Raw genomic sequence first — 21546 nt, 5'->3', positions numbered from 1 at the left:
ATAGCTTTGTTTTAGTACAAAATAATTAAAAATATATTTGATAATTGCGTGTTTTAAAACAGATAATAAACTTGTAAAACTCGTGTTGTTATAATATTTATAATTAATTCCTTACTGTATTATTATATAGTAAAATAATATTCGGTTTTAACAACGTTTATAATAATATAATTTCTATTTATTAATTTGTATAAACATATAATTTATAACATATGTGTTTATTTTTATTAAGTATTTTTTGAACATCGATATTATACACGATACGACTAACTGTCTACCTACATAAAATATCTTCCAAGCGATAATTTTATTGTAATTCAATACATACATGAATCAAATGATAACTTATTATTAGAAAATACGTCAGAACTTTGATTTGCATTTATAATATACGAATACATCAAATTAAATATATTTTTTTTTATTACTGTTAAGAAAAATATAAATTAAGAAATCGTTTATTATTATATTCGTCTACTCACAAACAAATCGTTTTTTTGACACAAAGCTACAGTTACCAACCTCCCCCTTCGCATATCGCCACTTCAAACACTATTAAGTCATCGTTATTATATTTTACATGCATGTCGCATGAGTGTATATACTGAATATTCGTATTCCTATTAAAAATGATGAGTAGTCGAAGGTTTCCATTTAAATTAAATCTCGATGTGCTAAATATTTTGTTTTTCCTTAAATATCACGTATGAAACTATATTATTTTGAATTCATAATATTATAGAAATGAAACTGGCATGCATCTATCTAGACCAGTTACAATATTTTACAGTATATATGAATATATATATATATTTTTTTATTAGGTGACAAACATATACCCCCACCATAACCCAAAAGCACACCCTATAAAAACAATAAAAAAACGTTTATATAATGAATCAATGAAGTAATTAATTTTAATTATAATTCGTTAAACGTCGAAATGACGTTTCTAATAATAAATAACAACTCATCAATGGATTCAATTCATCGAGAATAATAGTGCGAGCTACTTCACTACATACTCATGTAGCAAAATTGCCTATACATAGCGCCAGCCAACAAATTTAAATATAATACTATTATTATTTATTATTATAATACAAATATCGATATTAACTTTATTATACTATTGTTTAATGAAAAATGAAACCATTCACCACTATGCGCGTTTTAAACAGGACTATTGATAAATTTTCCTATCTTTTTTTTTTTTAATTAATTAATTATATTATTATACAAAACAATTTATTACAAATTACTATATAGTACATTAATTGTAGATCGAAAACCAAATTTATTACTAAAAAAAATGTTTGCAAATATTAGTATAATGATTCAAAAATTTAATCTTTCAGTAAATGAATATGTATTAATTGAAAACTATTCAATCTACGTTTAAGGTGAGGTTATGCGCGCCTCATTTGGCTAACTACCCTCAAAGCCGTCATTGATCTAGACATTCACTGCAGGGAATATTAATAAACCGTATATATTATAACATCTCATGGTTTAATATTTTATAAACTTTCATAGAACCTTCGATAACACATCATATTATTTTCAAGAGAAATTTCTACGCTGGAGACGCGTATTTCAAATAGATCGCATTACAAAATCGTTATTAATTATTATTTAACGCACGACTGGCAGTGACGAATGTGTGTATTATATACATATTACTCTAATCTGATGAAGCATGACAATGAAATATCTCTCAAACCGGAAAATAATCTGCCTTGATTTGAATCACAAATAAATGTTCTCTTATTTCGACAATTTATTCTGATTTTTAAACACTGTCTGTTTTCCTTAAGCATTCGTTGTCGTCGTCCTCGTCCACGAATAATCCTGAGAGTAATAAATAATATAGAAAAGAATTTTAATTAAATAATAAAAGATCGAAAGATTTTTTATAATTTGTTTCTACATTTGAGATAAATATAATGTATTTTAGGTTAGATGCTGTCAATTCAAACATATGAAGTTATTAAATGTCAGACTGATCTTCACATCCATTTTGTATTTATTCTATTATATATCTCTTAATATACAAAACTTTCGAATAACTTTTAGTATCTAATATGTATATACTACTATTATGCGATATAAATACATAAGCTCTATTTATACGGCTATGCCGCTTAGTAACTAAATTTTTTTAAACGTTTTAACTTGTGGCGTTTGAATGGTACGAAGTTATTTAACCCAAAATGTTTTTAATTACCTACTCTCTACTCAATGCATATGTGACCGATTTGTCTAGACTTCATATTCGAATGAAGGTTGTGTTCAGGATTTTAATTATCTTAACATATTAAACGACACATTTTGTTGAAATTTTTATCATCATTACGTGATCTATATCACAGCATGTTTAAATGTCCATACTTACTCAGAAATAGAATACATATAAATATATAATAAGTTTTAATGTCAAATCATACCACGGAAATTTCAAGTAACATCGTGTTGTCGATTGGTTGTGTTTATTTGTTTGGCTTTTATTATCAACAACACGACACATATGCATATACAAACACACGTACACACACAAACGATACATCTCTATTTTTTTCATTATTATAATTATTATTATTTATTTAATTTTTACTGACCAGTATCGTTTTTTTTTTTTCAGGGGCCTTTGATTCCGGCCGCTTTTACCAATGGGTACCACTGAACAACGCTAGAGTCAATAAATTTCTTCCATCGTAAGGTCATTGTTGTTCATTCATAAAAATATCACCGTCCAATCATTGTTTTTTTTTATTTATTAAAAATAAATCATAATAATTTATTATATGATTATTTGTTTGACGTTTTGTTTTTATTATTTTATTACAGGTTGACCGATATTAGTCGCCCCTATGCGTGTGATTGACTCAATAACTCACAACTATCACCAGAGATATATATATAAACGTCTCACTCACTCTCACTTACACCAAAGGTTTTCTTTCTCAATAATGCTATTAATAATAATCGTTTCTATATATTATATAATAATTATAATGATTAAAAATTTAAAAAAAAACATGTTTTATTATATTAATAATGTTTATATTATGATAACAAATAAAAAAAAAATAATATATAAGATAATTACATTAAAGAAGAAAAAAATTATTATATTCGTTTTTTTTTTTTTTAGGGTTTTTATTATTATATAAATGAAATTACCCAAAATATGTAAATTTAATAATATTAACTTAATACTTATATTATATAATAATAATAACTATACCTAAACTAATTATAATCTCTGAACGATAAATCAAACCAGGAAATCAGAAAAAAAATTGTCGCGTGTTGCTCATTATAATTATAAGGGCGCAGCCGTATAATAATTGTAGAATAGAAAAAAATCAAGACCATCTATTAAGATCTCATAGTGAATTACACATACAATATAAAGGTAGTAGTAATAATGAAGAAAACTGTTATAATATCAACTGTTGTCGAATCGACGAATATTTCGCAAAACCGTCATAAAATATTATCATAACAATAATGTGTATAATAATATTATATACCTATGGTATGAACTACAATAGGTATATAATTAATAGTATTAAAATCAAATTTTCTTTATCGAGGGGATTTTATTACTTCGATCAGATTCTATATCTACTGCTTAGATCAAATGCGATTCGACACTCGACGATTCGGCGTCCTACTATTAACCTCCATATAAATAATACCTGATCGATTCATTGACCGCTATTCGTGGCGACATTCGATGTTTTGATTTTATTATTACCTAATCACATTTTTATTACCACGGAAACTGGTTCAAAACTACATTTATTATACATTTATCATTTATACATCTTCATTTTTCTCGTCCTATGCTATGAAAAAAATGACTATTAAAAATACGCGTCTTAAAATAGAAAACATTTTAAAACGTAAAAGTTTATCGATCGAGCACACTACTAAACGATATAAATTGTTTATAAGTTTAATTTTTAGGTTGATTATATTAATAATATAATAATTATTATTAACGTATTTATTGTTTATTTACTATGATAATACATAATGGAAAATTATAATTACTTATCGAACCGACGGGTAAATGTTTTATTATTATAATGGTTATAATTATAATCACACGATGACGGACACTCGTCATGAGAGTAATTTTTTTTTTGGTTTTTTATAACTATAATATTATAATGGGCCACAATAATATTTTTAATTCACCTTTCCCTCAAATAAAATACCACCACCGCCTCCACCATCAATACCTCCATTTTCACCACCACTAATTTGATGTGTGAATTATTTACGGTTTTGTTTTTTTTTTTCGTTTTTGCTATTTCATATTTATTTATTTACGGTGATAATCAAATTTTTGTTTTATAAATATAATTATTATTATTTCGTTTTTTTTTTTTTTTGACGAACAATTATTATGATAAACCAATAGACTATATTATATTATAATTATTATTATCATTATTATTATTATTATTATTATTATTATTATTATTATTATTATTATTATTATTATTATAATATGTTTGTTACGTATTTTTAAAATTATTCTTTGTCATTGATTTTTTTTTCGTTTTTTCGTTTCCTTTTTTTTTTAATTTGTTATCAAAATATTGAATTAAATATAATTGTTGTTAAATTATTATTGTTATTACGGTTTTAAAACGTATCTTTAAATTAATAATAATATAATTCGTCAATAGTTTAATTTAACATTACATATACATATTATAATTTTTCTTTTCTTCTTTTGACTTATCTTAAATATGACTAAGTGTATTTTGTTTGTTTTTTTTTTTTGGATTTCCCCACTTTCCCAAATCCCCACCCTACCCCGTTCGAATAAATATAAAATGTATTGTATTATAATATTATACAACACAATGTATTTATAATATTTATGAATAATTACAATTATAATAGCTATATATAATAATATAAACGTTCTGTTTCTTTGAGCATATAACACCAATCAATCACATAGTCCATACAATAATATAATGTGTTGTCATCTGTACTGTGATTTGTTATGTATATATATATATATATATATATATGCACTCATATATTTAATATTTTAGTATCGACCGAGTTCAAACGACTGTCTATTTATGAGTACATTTTACCTTTAATATATAAAATACAACATTTACGGCGTGAATAAAAAAATGATTATCCGCATCATTTACGCGAAGTTTTGTTTTATGAAAAATCGAATCTGCTTCGTTCGTTATTGTCTTGCGACCGTTTTTGAGCGTGGACAGCTGAAGTTATCTCACAAAAATAATTTCCAAAAATCTATCTCACGAAAGCCGACCATACATGTATGTGCAGATAAATGCGCATCTATATTGTATCATATTGTCTTAAACTACTTCAATATTCCCACCATTACTAACACTACTCTCGTACGCATACACACAAGAACTACACTTTTTCTGAGATTTGTCACTCTTAAAATAATATAACTAAATTTTTAGACCCTCACCGCTGAGCATTATCTTAATCTTCCTCCTTTTCCTACTATTTCATTATGTGACGTCGTGCCCTGATCGTGTATCAACAAACAACAACAACAACAATAATGAAAAGAAGAAGAAGATCAATAACATTTAATCTTTAATCATAGACTATTTTATGATCTAAGCATTTTATAATTAATACTATAAATAGTTTGTAAATAGGAAGGCCACTACTTCACGCGCCGAATTCTCAAATGCCACATCGGATGTTATTATTATCTATAACTCGCGATCAGACACGTTACTAGACGATATTTTTGTGGATCACATCATCTTTTCGCATACATTAAGTATAAAAGTATAATACCAATGGTCGAATTAAAGTTCACGTTATTCCAGATAATTCCGTTCACATATTTCATTTCTCTAAAAAAAATGTCATTAAAAGTCAATCAAAGTTACAATCAATTTCATAAATGTGTCTTATATTTCGTACTCGGATGACTATATATTTATTTTATATTTAATAATTAAAAATCAAAACTTAAAGTTATATTGTTGATATTAAATTACATATTCGAAATACACGTTATACACGAAGGTAGCTTATTTTAATATACTTAATTGTACCTATTGCAGACAAATCATGATTTTATTCATCATTAAATACATACATTTCACGACGGCTTGGCTGTGTTATAATTCTAATTATATTCCACGAGGTGACTTACACGTCCATTGATACACCTATCTAACTCTCGGAAACGACTATGACGTTGTTTGTTTTTATTCATTTTCATAGATTTGATGAATTTTCCATAAACTTTTTTTATTTTCATCGACGTTTTTCATTAATGTTATTGCAGTAATTGCGTGAAATCGTTTTTTTTTAAATTCAACATGATAATCAAATATAAAAAACAATATCTATCTAATTTTCCATTATATTTCATACTATTAATTTAAATATCGATACAATAATTTAAATGTTAAAATATTAAATTTACGAGTAAGATATAAATTTTTTTTAATCAATTACCATAATACATAATACATAAAATATTATATTAATTCACGTGATTTTGATGAAATCTTGAAAATCGTGATTTTGCAATTATTTGAAAAATGGCCCGTTTTCACAAAAAGATTCCGAACCCCAGCTTTAGACTAAAAACGAACATAGGTCCCGCTATTTAAAAAAAATACACTGGCGGCTATAATACAAAATATGATGTAGTTGTTTGAGTTAGTCGTGAAATCTGTGGATTATTATTGAAGAGTTAAATTCTAATTTGTGGTAGTTGGCGTACCTATAAATGGCGTATTTATATGGTTTTCCATTTAAAACTTTACACCAGCAATATAATAATATTTTTCTTTACATAATATCAATATACTTAACAACGCTAATTCATGAAATCACATCTTCAAAACATTCCTACATTAAATTCAGACTTCTCTACTTAATATTTAAACTACGATAAACGAAATCGAAAAGCGTTTATATTATTTTGAAATAAATATGATCATTGGTATACAAAAATAAAATGAATACCCCGATAAAATAAAATAAAAAAGCCATGTTCTTTGTAAATAGAGTAAAAATGTTTTACGAATAAAATATTAAACTTATAATAACATTATTAATAAAAATATGTACTTTAATTACTAACGATAAATTATACTTGAATAATATTGTGTACATATTTTCGTATCTAATTAATTTATATTAAATCTACAATCTACAATAAATTGTAGAAACATTTTTAAATATTTATATATATACATATTGTGTATTATATATAAATCATTATTATTTATTACCTATTACATTTGTCACTATGACTAAATAAAATATAATATAATATAATATAGCTATAAATAATAAATTCAAATAATAATTTTTAAATATATATATTAGGTATATTATTAGGTTATAACCTATTTTAGGCACACTCACACACGCGCGTGTTTGTAGCATTGTGGTTCATTATAAAAAATAAATCGCTCCTGTATTGCTCTATTATAATATAATATACGATTGCTTTTAAAATATTAATTTATACACTGTTGAGTGATTTCATTTATAATTATAACGATTTTTTTCTATTTTTATTTTTAACATGTGATATTCATTATTAACATTACGTAAGACTAATAAAATATGTATAAAAGAAAAAATTCGCTATACCTATGTATTGAATCCGTTATGATTGGGAAATGTATTCTCATTTTTTTTTTTCCGGTTACTGGGCCCCCGTAAAGGAAAATTCAACAATAATTGATTCAAACGTTTGTATGCTATTTTAATAGGTAATTATTACTAAATACATAATAATTATAATTTATAGCCATATTAATAGTATTCCTTACCTTTTTGGAACTATATCGTAGAATTTTCTTGAAATCAACTTTATACAGTATTGTATAGTCTAGTTATTATTCTCCTTTTTATTTGAAAATATTAAGTTATATATACACAATGCGTTTGATATAATTTAATATTATAATATTTACAAAAGGATGAAAGAAGCTCAATTTTTTTTTAACACTAACGATATTTTATATTTTGTCTTGAAACTTTAAACTACCTATATACCTACGTTTGCATCGTAAATTCTATCCTATTCCCTCTAACCAATCTCTACCCTCTCCCCCCTCTCTCGATATATATGTATATTGTATGCATACATTTAGAAGTAAATAAGTAAGTCGCACACCTATGCCATACGGTATAATATACATGTTATATCCGATTTCGACCCAATAATGATATATATAATATGTGAAACTTGATAATAATATTGACGAGATTTTTATACAATCTTTGTCTAGTAACAATGGCAATTCAATACCATATCAATGCTAAACATCTGAAACTAATGTTTAGCAATTTATTATGGCAATAATTAGCGTATAGTAGTATACACGATTTTTTTTTTATATAATAATATATATATATATAATTATATACATTTTATATATACATAATATTATAAACTTATGGTACCAATAAATAAATGAATAAAATATGTAATATTATGCTATGTTATGCCGCAATAAAACGCTGTGATTCTGATGTGAAATCCGATACTAATGTGTGCGCGCGCAAGTGCGATTTTCAAGTTTTTTTAAATATATTATCGAACACTGGTAAATTAAAAACAATATAAGATTTATATTATTAACACGTTATGACTGTTGTAAAAAATGTACTTATTTTTTTTTTTAATCCATAAACGTTTTAAACTTATTATTATACATCAAAATGATTTATAGAACTATACATATAACTATACGTATTTAATAATAAATTATTACTTTAAATCTGTAACTAAATTATTGATTATTATTATTATGGTTATAACAATATTACTGTAATTTTAGTATATATTATTATAATTATACATATATATTTTTTTTTTATCTTTCATACAATGTGTTTAACTGCAGTGTTATCGATATTATTATTGTACAATGATTTATGTCGATTGTCGAGGTCGGATCGAGAGCGTATACAAATGAAACAAAAAAGACAAAAATTAAATTTTTGCGTTTTTTATATATTATATATATATACACATATATATCATAATGAAGACCTTGGTAATTAAATAATACCTATGTATATTATACACACTACGAAAACGTTTTGCAGGACATTGCAATTTTTGAGTAAATAATTATCAATTAATCAATTCAAATTTATAACCGTACTAGTTAATGACCTATATATTACAATTCTTAAACTATACTTTCGTTATAAGAAACTATATTATGTTACTAAATTATTATGGTTATTATTATTATTATTATTATTATATATTAGATTTTAAATTGTTTTTTCCTTTCAATGTCATATAATAAAATACATTTAATATAGAATAAATACTACCTGTATACCTATATTTTAATGCTATTCAAATAATATATATATAACACGGAGAACCATTTACTTGGTCGTTTATACTTGTATGATCTATCTAATACAATTAAAAAATATTATAATATTATAATGTATAGTAAACAATATTTATATTCCACAATAATGGTATATAATTTTGAATAAGTTGAATAATATTCCGACATTTATTTCCGATATTTTTGATGCGTTTGCCATCGAAGAAGATTAAGGGTAATATATTATATTACGCACGATATTTACCCACTCGTTTTTTTTTTTTCATTGCCTTAACGATTCAAATAAAATAATTTAAATTTAAATAATTTACAAACTCGCACGAGTACATCGTCCAATAATATTATAACATATTACATATATAACCAACATACAAACGTAGATAAAATTCTTTAAGACGAGGGATAATAATATATAATCCGTGTATATACACATACCTAGGTGTTAAACAACAATGACGTCGTATAACGTTCGAGATTTACCGGAAAGCCACGAAACGGACGACCGAAATCTGTGTGACCATGCCTACCTCGTACAATAATAATTATACAGACATTTCATGTTATAATATTTCTACCAAACGCGACATTTGAAACTGTCGTCGTTTTATAGACTTGGATAACAATTTAACATTATGCACACAATATTACAATACGATGAAATTATAATACCTTCGATTCGTTCCAACCTCGTAAATCCGTCAAATCACGCGCACCGCACATTCATCCAGTTCCCGTTTAATTATACTTACCTCCACATAATATAGGTGCCACGCACTCGCGCACACCCCTCTACCTGTATGTTTTCATAAAATTGATAGTATCCGCGCGACGACACTGCGCCGTGTAGTGATGACGATTATAATAAAACATTTCGCAATAAAACAAAACACAGCCGGGACGAAAAATAAACAAAACAATTTTATCAAAAGATAATTCTATACGATTTGATACTCTTAGCACGTTGTGCTACGTGTGCGCGTCCGTTTGTATATAATACCATAATTGTTGTAATTATACGCACGCACAACTTATTACTGAAGCCCGCCATGTGTAATAAAATATTTAAATATAAATACAGTATAGGTAATTATTATTTATAGAGAAACGCGTATGCTGCGTGTATGTGTTTTTTTTATTATTATATAATATAACACATATTGTAATGTATTGAAATGATGTTGTATACATGTAACAAATGCGAGACGGGTCGTCGGCGGAGCTTTCATTAATTATTATTATTATTATTATTAAATTATTCGAAAACAATGCTTAATAACATAGTTCTTACTATAATAAAACGTACATAACGTATTAACGTTATATATAAATAATATGGTATAATAAATAAATTTTGTACAAAATGTATTATGTATATATATAATTTATACATATATATATATATATATATATATTATCTACTTTAAAGTTGCTTACTTTTAAGTTCTTATACAATATATTATTATATAATCATTATCAATGAACGGTAACTATGATTAAAAATAAAAATATTGTTTCACGTTTAAAAACGTATGTGTGGTTTTATTTTTGTTTTCACAGATACTTATACTTTTTCCTACTAAATGTTTTTAAAACAGTTGAATAATAAGTCCTTACAAAATTCGTCTGCATTGAGACTCGACTACTGACCTTAAACTTTCAAATATTTATAATAGACATAAATCAAATAGCTTAAATAAATCGAAAAAAAATTTAACAAAACCAAAATACATTTTTTTGACGTGAGTTTTAATTTATTGTTTTGATTGAAAGGTATTATAAAAAAAAATACTGTTTTTATGAACTAATGAAATACTTTGGGGAAATGTACAAACACGGGTATGGGGGATTATTTTATTATTTTGTATATTAATTACATAGTATAGCATTGATCAAATATCCAATTATAACAAATTGTCAATAGCTTATATATTTTATTTTTAGGATAATTTTGGTTTCTTGTGGATTATTTACTTACATTTTTATTTCAAAAAATATGTATAAGTAATACATATATATATATATATAGGAATTACGAGCATAAAAATAAAAGTTTTGAACAAACATCCAACATTATTTTATTAATAATTATATTATATTGGTTTTTATAATCGGCGATTATCGTGGAATAAATTCAATTTTGGTGAAAACTAATGAAGATACCCAAATATACTATAAAATAGAGTTCTACCTCCAACCCACCACTTTAAATTTAGTAGTATCAAAAAGTTTTATCTAATCTAATCATTTTAAAGTTTATTGCATCAACAGTTCCTATCTGCAAAACTTTTAGTTTTTCAAAACCACATTTACTATGATAATTTAGATGTTTAAACTTAATGGTTATTAATTTCATTTAATCGCGAAAGTAATTAATTCAATCTTTGGAGTATAACTTTCTTGGTGCTTTCCGTTAGGTTTATCTTTACTTTATAATAGGTGTATGTGTGTGTTAAAGTTAAACAAGATAAACTGGTAAAAAAAGGATATTTTAAAAGTAGGTTCTCTGTTAAGTGTAATATTATTTTAAAACCACTACACATGTAAGATAATATTATAACATTAATTAGATGCGATAGTGAAGTTATTTAAAATAATATTCTGATGAAATGTTTAGTGTAAAATGTTTTAATACATTTTTAAATAAAAAATGCCTAATAAGTAACAGTCTAAACACTTCAAATAATATTACTATTAAAATAATATCTAACCTGACCTAACAAAGTATGCAATTCAAGTATTATCAAATAAAATATATTGGAAACTACGCATCGTCGTATTATAATTATTTATAGTGATAATTGTTGACAGAATTGCTTTGTATGTTTTTATTGCCAATATGCATTTGAAAAACTAAAAACTTTATTCGTTCAAAATCTATTATAATATATTTAATGAAACATATAATAGGTTAAAATAAAATAATATATTAAATAAAATAGTGTGTTGTATTCACTATTGTACAGCATAGCGTTAAGGCTGTGCAAGTAAACTAATTCATTTAACTCATTAATAAAAATTAAATTAAGAAAAATGGCAATTAATTTGAGGTTAAAATAAACTTATTACAAAATTTGTCTAATCAAATAATTTTTAAAAATTTCAAATCAAAATAAACACAACTACTTAATATATTTTAGATTTTTTAATAAATATAATAAACATATAAATTAATATATAGTCTCGTAAAAACTATTATACCACCGTAAATTCGAAATTTTAATGTTAAAAAAAAATGAAAAAACATTTTAATCTTATTTTATTTTTATAATATAAATTATATTATTATACTTCGGTACATGCTTACTATATTACATATTTAAAGATTTAAACATCAGATTATTGTATTTAATTACGAAAGTATAAAACTTAAAAATATGTATATTTGTTTACTTTATTTAAGTAGTACTGTATTTATAAATTAAAATTAAAAGACCATTATAATTTTAAGTATAAACTAATATTATTAATACATCAAGTAGCCAAACGATATGTATTATTTTATTTGAAATACTTCGTTTGATGTTGGTAAGTACTATAATTAAAACTCCACGATGACTCATACAATTCATTAATGTATTATTACATATTATAATCAATAAATTATAATATCTATGTTAGCAGAGTATGGATGCGTACTACGGTTAAAAAAAGCAAAAACTAATGATAGCTTTGAATTTGTGACTCCAAAAAAAGAAATTTTTTAACTCAAAATCAATATATTTATATAAAATATCAATCGAAATTATATCATTAATATTTACCAGAAAATAATTCATAGTACTTCACGCATTATTTTTCTATAGAATTAGTGGCCTTAAAATGTAATTTTAATGTATTGTAATTGTTTATTATAATCTCAGATAGAAAATAATCACTTGCAGTCACCATAAAATTGCATTTTTTAATTAAAATGCATGTCTTATTTCTTATTATATTTTATTGCATTCTGGGTACGGTAATTAGATTTTTATTTAGACGAAAATAGTATTATTTAGTTATTATTTGTTAGTTTCTATTAGTATATGATACAACACACAAACATAATGTTCAGTTCAACATTATTGTAAAAGGCATCGTCAATTTTTACGCAAGTATATTTTTACATAATATACAATAAATTATCCTATAAAAATTTTCCGATGTCATAATTTAATTTACCTTGTTTTTTTGTAATAATATTACCGTTAAAATATTGCCGATTATTCAACGACCATGTCCGTGATTTTAGGCGCGTGTCAGATAATCATAATAGCAACTACTTTAATACCGACTGATGTACTGCAGCCAGTATACACAGGGAGCCTTTAGCCGAAAAATTCCCTTCTAAAATAGCAATTTTCCGATATAAATAGTATTGTGGAAGTCTCGACCAGGACAAGAACGAGTATTTTTTTTAACTCAACCCATTTATAAAACGGGTAAAATCGTTTGCTGTATTGACTCCGATCGTTTTTCCAGTTATCAATAAAACGCATCGTATATATTTAGAAAATAATACGCGTTTACACGTTTAAAGTTGTATAGTTTTTGTTAGGTTCTTTGTTTTCAACAACGTATAATATTATCGGTAGTGTCTTCACTTATAGTGTATCATCAGCAGCCGTAGGGATGTGGAATCGATGATGTCTCGTGTCAGGATTTCACCACCTACGTACATATATTTATAATTTATTGTATATTATTATGTATTACTCGTCCTATGAGTGATCGTTATTTCCGAGGTCGTTACGTGCCACCACGCCGTGTAAACACGCATAATATTTTACAAAATGTTTTGGGAAGAATTCCAATCACGAGCCACTATCTCGTGAAATTTCCATAACAACAGGTTGGACGGCCAAACCTTATCCGATGTTTCGGCGATATCTGTGTGAAAATGATAAAAAAAATAAACTAAAGCGTGTCCATAAATAGCCGGTCGGACATGTCAGACAGAACACAATACGTTGGTACGCGGTCCGGTCAAAAACGAAGAACACGAGTAGAGCACCGCAAAAACGCGACTCCACAAACACACAAACAGCGACTGTCACTGCGCAGCCGAACAGGACGACGAAAGCACACGCTCATAACCTAACAATAATATTATAAGAAAATATTAAACTGTCACACAGTTTCACCAGACTATCTGCAGCCACGATGACGACACGTAATCGCTGTGTCCGCCGTGCCGTCGGATGCGCACTAGTAGCCATCGTGACCGCCGCCGTGTCGGTGGCCGGCAAACCACACCAGTCCTTCACGCAGGACGACTACGCAAGAGCGATGCTCGCGCAATACTTCCCTGCGGCCGCGTCATCGAGTGTGATCGAACTAACACCCACGGAACTACCCGAACCCGCTTCCTTCCGGTCTAGCAGGTCCGACGACCGCTGGACCGGCGCTTTAACGCCGTCCGTGCTCATCTCCAAACCACCACCCGCGGTAGCCAAACCGCCGCCACCGGCCGCCCACGTGGTGGACGGTGTGCAGCCTAAACACGGCGTCGCAGACGTCCACGCGGCTGTGGCGGCAGTGGCCGTGCCGTGCAAGGCGGCCGTCGCCGACGGGGCGCGCGCCAACGACACGTCGTCCGCGGTCACTGTCGAGAAACTGGCCGCGTTCTACGAACAGCTGAAGAGCCAACAGGAGACGCTTGCCCGGCAACAGTTCCAGCAACAACTGTATGAGCAACAACAGCGCCGGCAGCAGGAGTTCGCGCTCGTCCAGCAACAGATCCAACAGCAGTACTACCAACAACAGCAGCACGCCATACTCATGCTGGACCAGATGCGCAAGAACCCGGCGTTCGTCAGGCAGCTGGCGGCGTTCGTCGACCACAAGACCGCGACCGGCGCCCATAACGGGACCTCGGCCGAGCAACACGTGGCCGCGGCTCTACCGGAAGTCGCAGGCGGTAGCTGTAACAAGGGACCGCAGCCGCTACGGGAGAAGGACCAGACCATTGCCAACCACATGGACGTGGGACGGGACGACTACGCGGACGATGATGGCGCCAAGCATCTAGACGCCAGACAGGCGGCCCGGCAGTCGTTCGCCTCCTCCTCCTCCGACGGACACCGAAAGGCGACGACGTTCCACGATGATGACGGCGACGACGACGACGACGACGACAGCGAAGCCGATCTCTCGACCAAGTCCGAAGACAGTCAGACCAGTGCGGAGAAGGAATAGATATGCACCGATGACTGAGACGATAATGCTATATACACACTATGACACGTCGCATAGTGTGATACATAGACACCTGTCCTATTACCGTTTAGCCGATTAAATACCATACTGTAATACTGTTATTTTAATAAATTATTAAATTTTTTCGTTTTAATATTAACAGCAGTGAATATAATAGTATATTGTTTTTCCATTGCATCGCTATTGTTTAAATACTATATGTAGCTATAATAATTATGCGACTGTGGCATTAATTACGACTTGACCTGATATTCTATAGATGGCGAGGTCTGTTAAACAATGTAAAATTATATATTTGATTTCGACTGCTATGTCATTAATCTTAATAGTAAATAATAAGTTATATTATGAAGGTATTTTTTTTTTCTAGACAAATGTACTAATTCAAGTATACTCAATATGTTAGCTAAGTAAAATAATTTTGTTTACACTTGTACAACACAATAATACAATTTGTATAGCGAATATCATATATTATGTTTTCATTTAATATACAATATGATTTTTAGAACAAAGTGCAATATGTATTTTTGCATTTGTGTGGAATGCGACATATTATTCAATATTGTGTTCTTAACTTTGTTGATAATGAAGTGGTTTTAATTATTCCATTGGAATATAAATTGATAAAAATATTTCTTATGAATAATTATGGTACTTATACATGTAAAATTGCAACTCCCAAAACTTGGAACGGGAATATTTCTAGTCATTCCAAGGGCGTTGTCGAAACAATAAAAAAATAAATTAAATTTTTTAAATTAACTATTATTATTGAACAGCGAGTTGTGTGTTTCTTCATCTTTCATATTTATTTTTTACTTAGATAATTAAATAAGATTTTTCGACTAGTTTCTTTTTTTAATTTAATATTTTAAATATTTTATAATTGAATCTTAAGTTTACCAGTTTACATTGTTTACAAACATTACGAATAATTCACGATATATCTCCCGTTATATGATTTCACAGTTATTCTTATTAAATACTTAAAAATTAAATTTTTAAAGTAAAAAAAAAATAATTATTACTTATTTTGTGTTTTCATTTATTAGTTAATAATTTTGACAAAAACCAAATATATAATTAAAATAGAATATTATATAACATACTGTTTAGTAAATATTTTTACACTTATTACTGCACATTTTTTAATATTTCAAAAGAAGTCCTGGATAATTTCATTCCCGTGAATTTGTCTGCCTTATGTGCATGCATTTAACAATATAATACAATATGCAATTTTAACTTGATAAGATTTAAAAATGATGCAATTTAAATATTTTAACTCCAATTTAATAGGATAATAATAAGTAGATACATATTTTAATCAAATAAACTAAAGGAGTAATCATAAATTAAAAAAAATAATCGATAATTCAAATAAACTGCTGGTGTCGGTATACAATTACTATTAATATGATAATATAATAAATTATTATTAATACATTTTACATATTCATAATGATATAATATACACAGATTGATTCTTTTATCATTAAATACTCATTATTTCAAAATGTGTTGATTTTTTTACAATTTTTTGTTTCAAAATGTTTAGGTTCATGCTTTTCTAAAACTATACAATATTTTTATTTATTTTACCCTTATATTTAATAGTAAAATCACTATCAACTTTTGATTTTCAAATAGCAACCTATATTTAAAATGTCATAAAATATTAGGAGTTTTTTTTATAAATTTTAACGTTAAATTTATTATTTTTTATTTAACTGTTAATGAGTTAAAGTTGCTCAAAGTTAGATGTTTTGAAGTTTTTAGGTGTTCGTTCTACAGGTTATTACGGCTGTGTGGCATTGGTATACAGGCGCAAAGTTCATCGCTGCGTCGATAATCGATAACGAGTTTATTACATAATATGATTACATGAAACAAGAAGCATTATAAAAACCAAATACCACCCAACTTTGAAAAGCTAATACTTGACGAAATAATAAGTGTTTAATGATAAAAGAATCTTCCTGTTTACATATAAGCTACATACCTATAACGGCTATAACTAACGAAAGTAAGTATATTGTATTATTTATTTTATTTTATTTTTTAAGTTTAACTTGTAATCAACAAATAACATTGTCATTCTATAACCTCATACTATTATTTAATTTGTCAAAATATTGATAAATACAAATGATTATACGTAAATTTAACTAAAGAAACTTTTTTTTTCAGTTTTTCATCATAAAATAAAATATAATTGTTTAAAATATATATCTATGTATATATGATATGATTATGTATTACATGCAATTTATGCTAAACCCACAGCTTACAGTAATACATTATGTATTTAATTTCAATGTACATACAATCTCAATAGTATTATGTATCAAATACTTATTTATCTAATAAGTGAGCATTTATCGTTATAGGTGGTTACTTTAGTAGTTTTACAAAGATTAAATGCATTTTAAATGCATACTTTACCATTTATCATTGTCTTTGCAACAATCGTTTTCGCACAAACACCTGAAATCGTTTAAATACATAAAGTACATTAGTCCTAAACCACACAACCGACCTACACAGAGGAATTTAAGTCGTCATTCGTTAATGAGGTCGTCAGTGTTGTTGTATAACACTATCTCTTGATAATATTCGAAAAATAATCATAAGTCTTTTTATAACTTATATACCTATTGTTTGCGCATTATTGTTCAACTGTCGAAGCAATGTTGACAGTTTCGTGCAAAAACTATGTAAAACATTTGCATGCCGATCATCGATTTGTATACATAATATTATGTTGTTATTTGGAATGCATTATTATTTATAACGTCGACCTGGTCTACTTTCGGCGCTTAATTATTATTATACAATACACGAATTACCTATACCTACCTAATATCACATATTTTACAGTTTCGTAATACGCGTCCGTGTTGAATGTTTTGGGGACCGAACGATGGGTGTTGCGAAACGATTTCCCATCAGTCAGCATATTAATTTGTTTTGTTTATATCGGCACACGACCGTCTTCCTATATATATATATACACACACAATATATAACCATAGGTGACTGGACATACGGAACCTATAAAGACATTGATCGCCAACCATACCGAATTGTCATCGAACACACACCCGACGACACCCAAATACAACAGCATGAAGTCCGTTATCGTCGCAGCGTTGTTCGTAGTGGCTGTGACTGTTGTCGGCGCTTCGTCGGTGCGCGTAAAGAAGGACGTCGGATCGAAGAACGCCGGGCAATGCGTGTACGCGGACGTGTCGAAAACCGGTAAGAAGACGATCGTCTGCGGCGACCCGGCGCCGCCCACGTTGGCCTCCGTCTTGGCCAGTCAACTGCAGAGACAAGCCACAGTCCCAGAAGCTCGAATCCCGTCGGAAAAATGTCTTGACCTGCTGCACAAGCCCAAGCCCTCACCCGTGGCCGTGTACGTGCAACCGCAGCAACACGAACAGCCGCACTACGAACAGTTTCACGTGATGCACCATCAGGTGCCCCAGGTGCAGTACGTGCAGCAGCCGCAACCGCTGGTGCACTACCAGCCGACGGTCGTTTACCAGAAACCGGTGGCGCACGTGCAACCCTATAGTTCTCCGTGTTCGCAGTACGGCGGTTACTCGGGCGGCGGCGGTTACTTGGGCGGTGGCGGTTACTTGGGCGGCGGCGGTTACTCGGGTGGAGGTGGTTACTTGGGCGGCGGTGGTTACCGCACGGCCGACGGTGCATATCCCATGGCAGTACTGTCGAGGGCGGTGGGCGAAGCCGACGAAATTGCGGGTGCCGACGACGTGTACGAAGACGAAAACGCGGCACCGATGACGCAAAACTACTTGGAACCGATACCGTACGAAGGCAATGCGGCAATGGCCCGCAAAGGGTTCGGTGGTAGTCGCCCGAGAACGGTGGCGATGCGACCCATGTTCGTGCCGGCAATGCTGAGGTCAGCAGATCCGTACGCATACGAAGACGGTGCCGGACCGGAATGGCAACCACAACAGCGGTTCGTGTCGGAACCGGAACTTCAGTTCCCAGGCCAGTTCTCGCCGCAACCGATGGTAGGCCGGTTTCCGAGCGCCGAGAGATCTATGGCGTCGGCAGTTGCGGAGGGTCCGTTTGACAGGCGGCAGTTAGCGTACAGTGGTTACGTGCCCGTCCGGCCTGAGACTATTATTTCCACTATGACGGATCGGTACAACTACGGCGGGTATTCAAGGACAGCCGGGCAAGCTGAACAAGAGCAGCAACTGCAACAACTACAGCAACTGCAACAACAACAACAACAGCAACAACAGCAGCAACAACAACAACAACTGCAACAACAGCAACAGCCACCATTACAACCCCAGCAAGTGACCGGGGCAGAGGTCGACGGGGCGCTGACGGCAGCACCCGCAAAGACCGACCCAAAAGATTTGAAACTTGCCGATCGCAAGAAAAACGTGAAAAACTAAACTCCTCGACGGTTAGTCTACAGTTAATAATATTATAAAATTGTTTTTCGTGTTAATATTTTCTACCCGACGGAAGTCGTACACAGTATTATATCGTGTTCGATTAGACGTCAGACGTTTGACCGACAGCGGCCATGACATTTTTACGATTTACATTATGCTATGTAATTCTAACATTATTTTTTTCTATTGTACGCGGAGTTTCAATACTGTAACCATGATGTAGACCAATTAAAAGAACGTTTCGTGAAAAAAAACAACCATAATTATTATCATCGATGATTTGTTGATTTATTATTATAATAATTATTTATCTATTAACATTAAACTGCCTGCATTTATTATTATATACCTACTTCCTTAATATGTATTTAACTATTTTAGGTTGCTCCCATCAGCGTATGATAATTATTTAGACTTAATACTGCAAACGTGAATACGTAATTGATAATCAAGTTATAATAATTTATATTTAACGATTTGTATAATTTTGATCACCTATAAATTGACTGAAACTTTGACACGGATGCGTAATATTTTTTAGCCTCAAATTCAAAAATATTTTAGTAAATTGTCACAAAAAATAAAAATACATGTAAGACAAGTTAATCTTTATAAAAACTGTGTTGTATTTTATACATACGAGTATAGCATAATAAATGTAACTTCTCAAACTGTAATACATTGTGGTATCACAGGAAATAAATTAAAATACAAAAACATATTAAAAATTATCAATACATTTTACAAATGTTTATCAAATTTTGATTTCGATGATTAATTTTATTTTTTATTTTTGGTTGATACACAAATTAGTGGTAAAACCTACACCGCACATTTACTTAATATGGTTCTTGAAAACAAGTTTGGGAACCACTATTATAGACTATATTATACGATGAAAAATTCTCAAAGTATACACCTATATACGCTGTTTTTAATATTATATATTACTATTATGTTCTGTATTTACAATTTTTTAATACAAATATAATAATATGACAAACCGCTTATCGACTAACGGTAAAAGAATACAATAGTATTAATTATAATTTATATTTAAGCAGTCTATTTCAATACACGTGGGAAAATATGTATTTTTAAAATAAAATATAGTCGATACTACTCTTACATCGATAAGAGTAGGCACTATGTCGTACAGTTGGCTAAAAATAAATGAACTGTTGACACCTGGGATAGCCTCGAGAGCCGCAGACACCGCTCAACTTGTCGCTTAGCAATTGATCACTGCTGATCAGGTCAGGTCGTCGAGATTGCTCCCAAAAATAGTCCACCCCGCCATTGTCTGTCGTATACTATTATTGATTATTGTGGATGTTCCTCGAGGTTTAAATTATGTAGTTAATAGTTTAATACTGAGAAATCGTCAGCAACGATAATCTATATGCGCCTAAACTGAAAGAGGATACCACTAAAGTTGATTAAAATGATGATTGGTTATTGTCAACAATTCAGTTATGAATGAACTCAAATAAACAGAACCAAAAAATATGGTTCAA

At 29.6% G+C, this 21546-nt stretch overlaps 3 protein-coding genes across 10 annotated transcripts in view; all 3 read left to right on the top strand.

The window, feature by feature from the left end:
- The window catches only part of LOC113554786 (RNA-binding protein Musashi homolog Rbp6), a 377023-nt gene extending 373943 nt beyond the window's left edge, over positions 1-3080 (top strand). For 4 of the 8 annotated variants that reach the window (XM_026958760.1, XM_026958764.1, XM_026958763.1 and 1 more), the window contains 2 exons: positions 2642-2714; positions 2848-3080. In XM_026958760.1, the coding sequence (XP_026814561.1) occupies positions 2642-2714; positions 2848-2884 (110 nt within the window). In that variant the 3' untranslated portion in view covers positions 2885-3080. Of the gene's footprint in view, positions 1-2641; positions 2720-2847 lie in introns of all 8 variants that reach the window. The other 4 variants (XM_026958766.1, XM_026958761.1, XM_026958759.1 and 1 more) reach the window with 2 other exon arrangements.
- An 11445-nt stretch (positions 3081-14525) lies between these two features.
- LOC113551051 lies at positions 14526-15560 on the top strand. Its single transcript, XM_026953070.1, has one exon. The coding sequence runs from the start codon at positions 14526-14528 to the stop codon at positions 15558-15560; it is 1035 nt and encodes a 344-aa protein (XP_026808871.1).
- Positions 15561-17364: 1804 nt separating this feature from the next.
- Positions 17365-20354, top strand: LOC113553808 (probable serine/threonine-protein kinase yakA). Its single transcript, XM_026957346.1, has 2 exons — positions 17365-17610; positions 18620-20354. Exon 2 carries the CDS (start codon positions 18713-18715, stop codon positions 20024-20026), a length of 1314 nt encoding a protein of 437 aa, XP_026813147.1. The 5' UTR covers positions 17365-17610; positions 18620-18712; the 3' UTR covers positions 20027-20354.
- Positions 20355-21546: the final 1192 nt, after the last annotated feature.

The sequence above is a fragment of the Rhopalosiphum maidis genome, chromosome 2 (genome assembly GCF_003676215.2).
Source record: "Rhopalosiphum maidis isolate BTI-1 chromosome 2, ASM367621v3, whole genome shotgun sequence".
Taxonomy (NCBI): Eukaryota; Metazoa; Arthropoda; class Insecta; order Hemiptera; family Aphididae; genus Rhopalosiphum; species Rhopalosiphum maidis.
The sequence above is the reverse complement of the archived record's forward strand: the minus strand, read 5'-3'. Positions and strand labels throughout refer to the sequence as shown.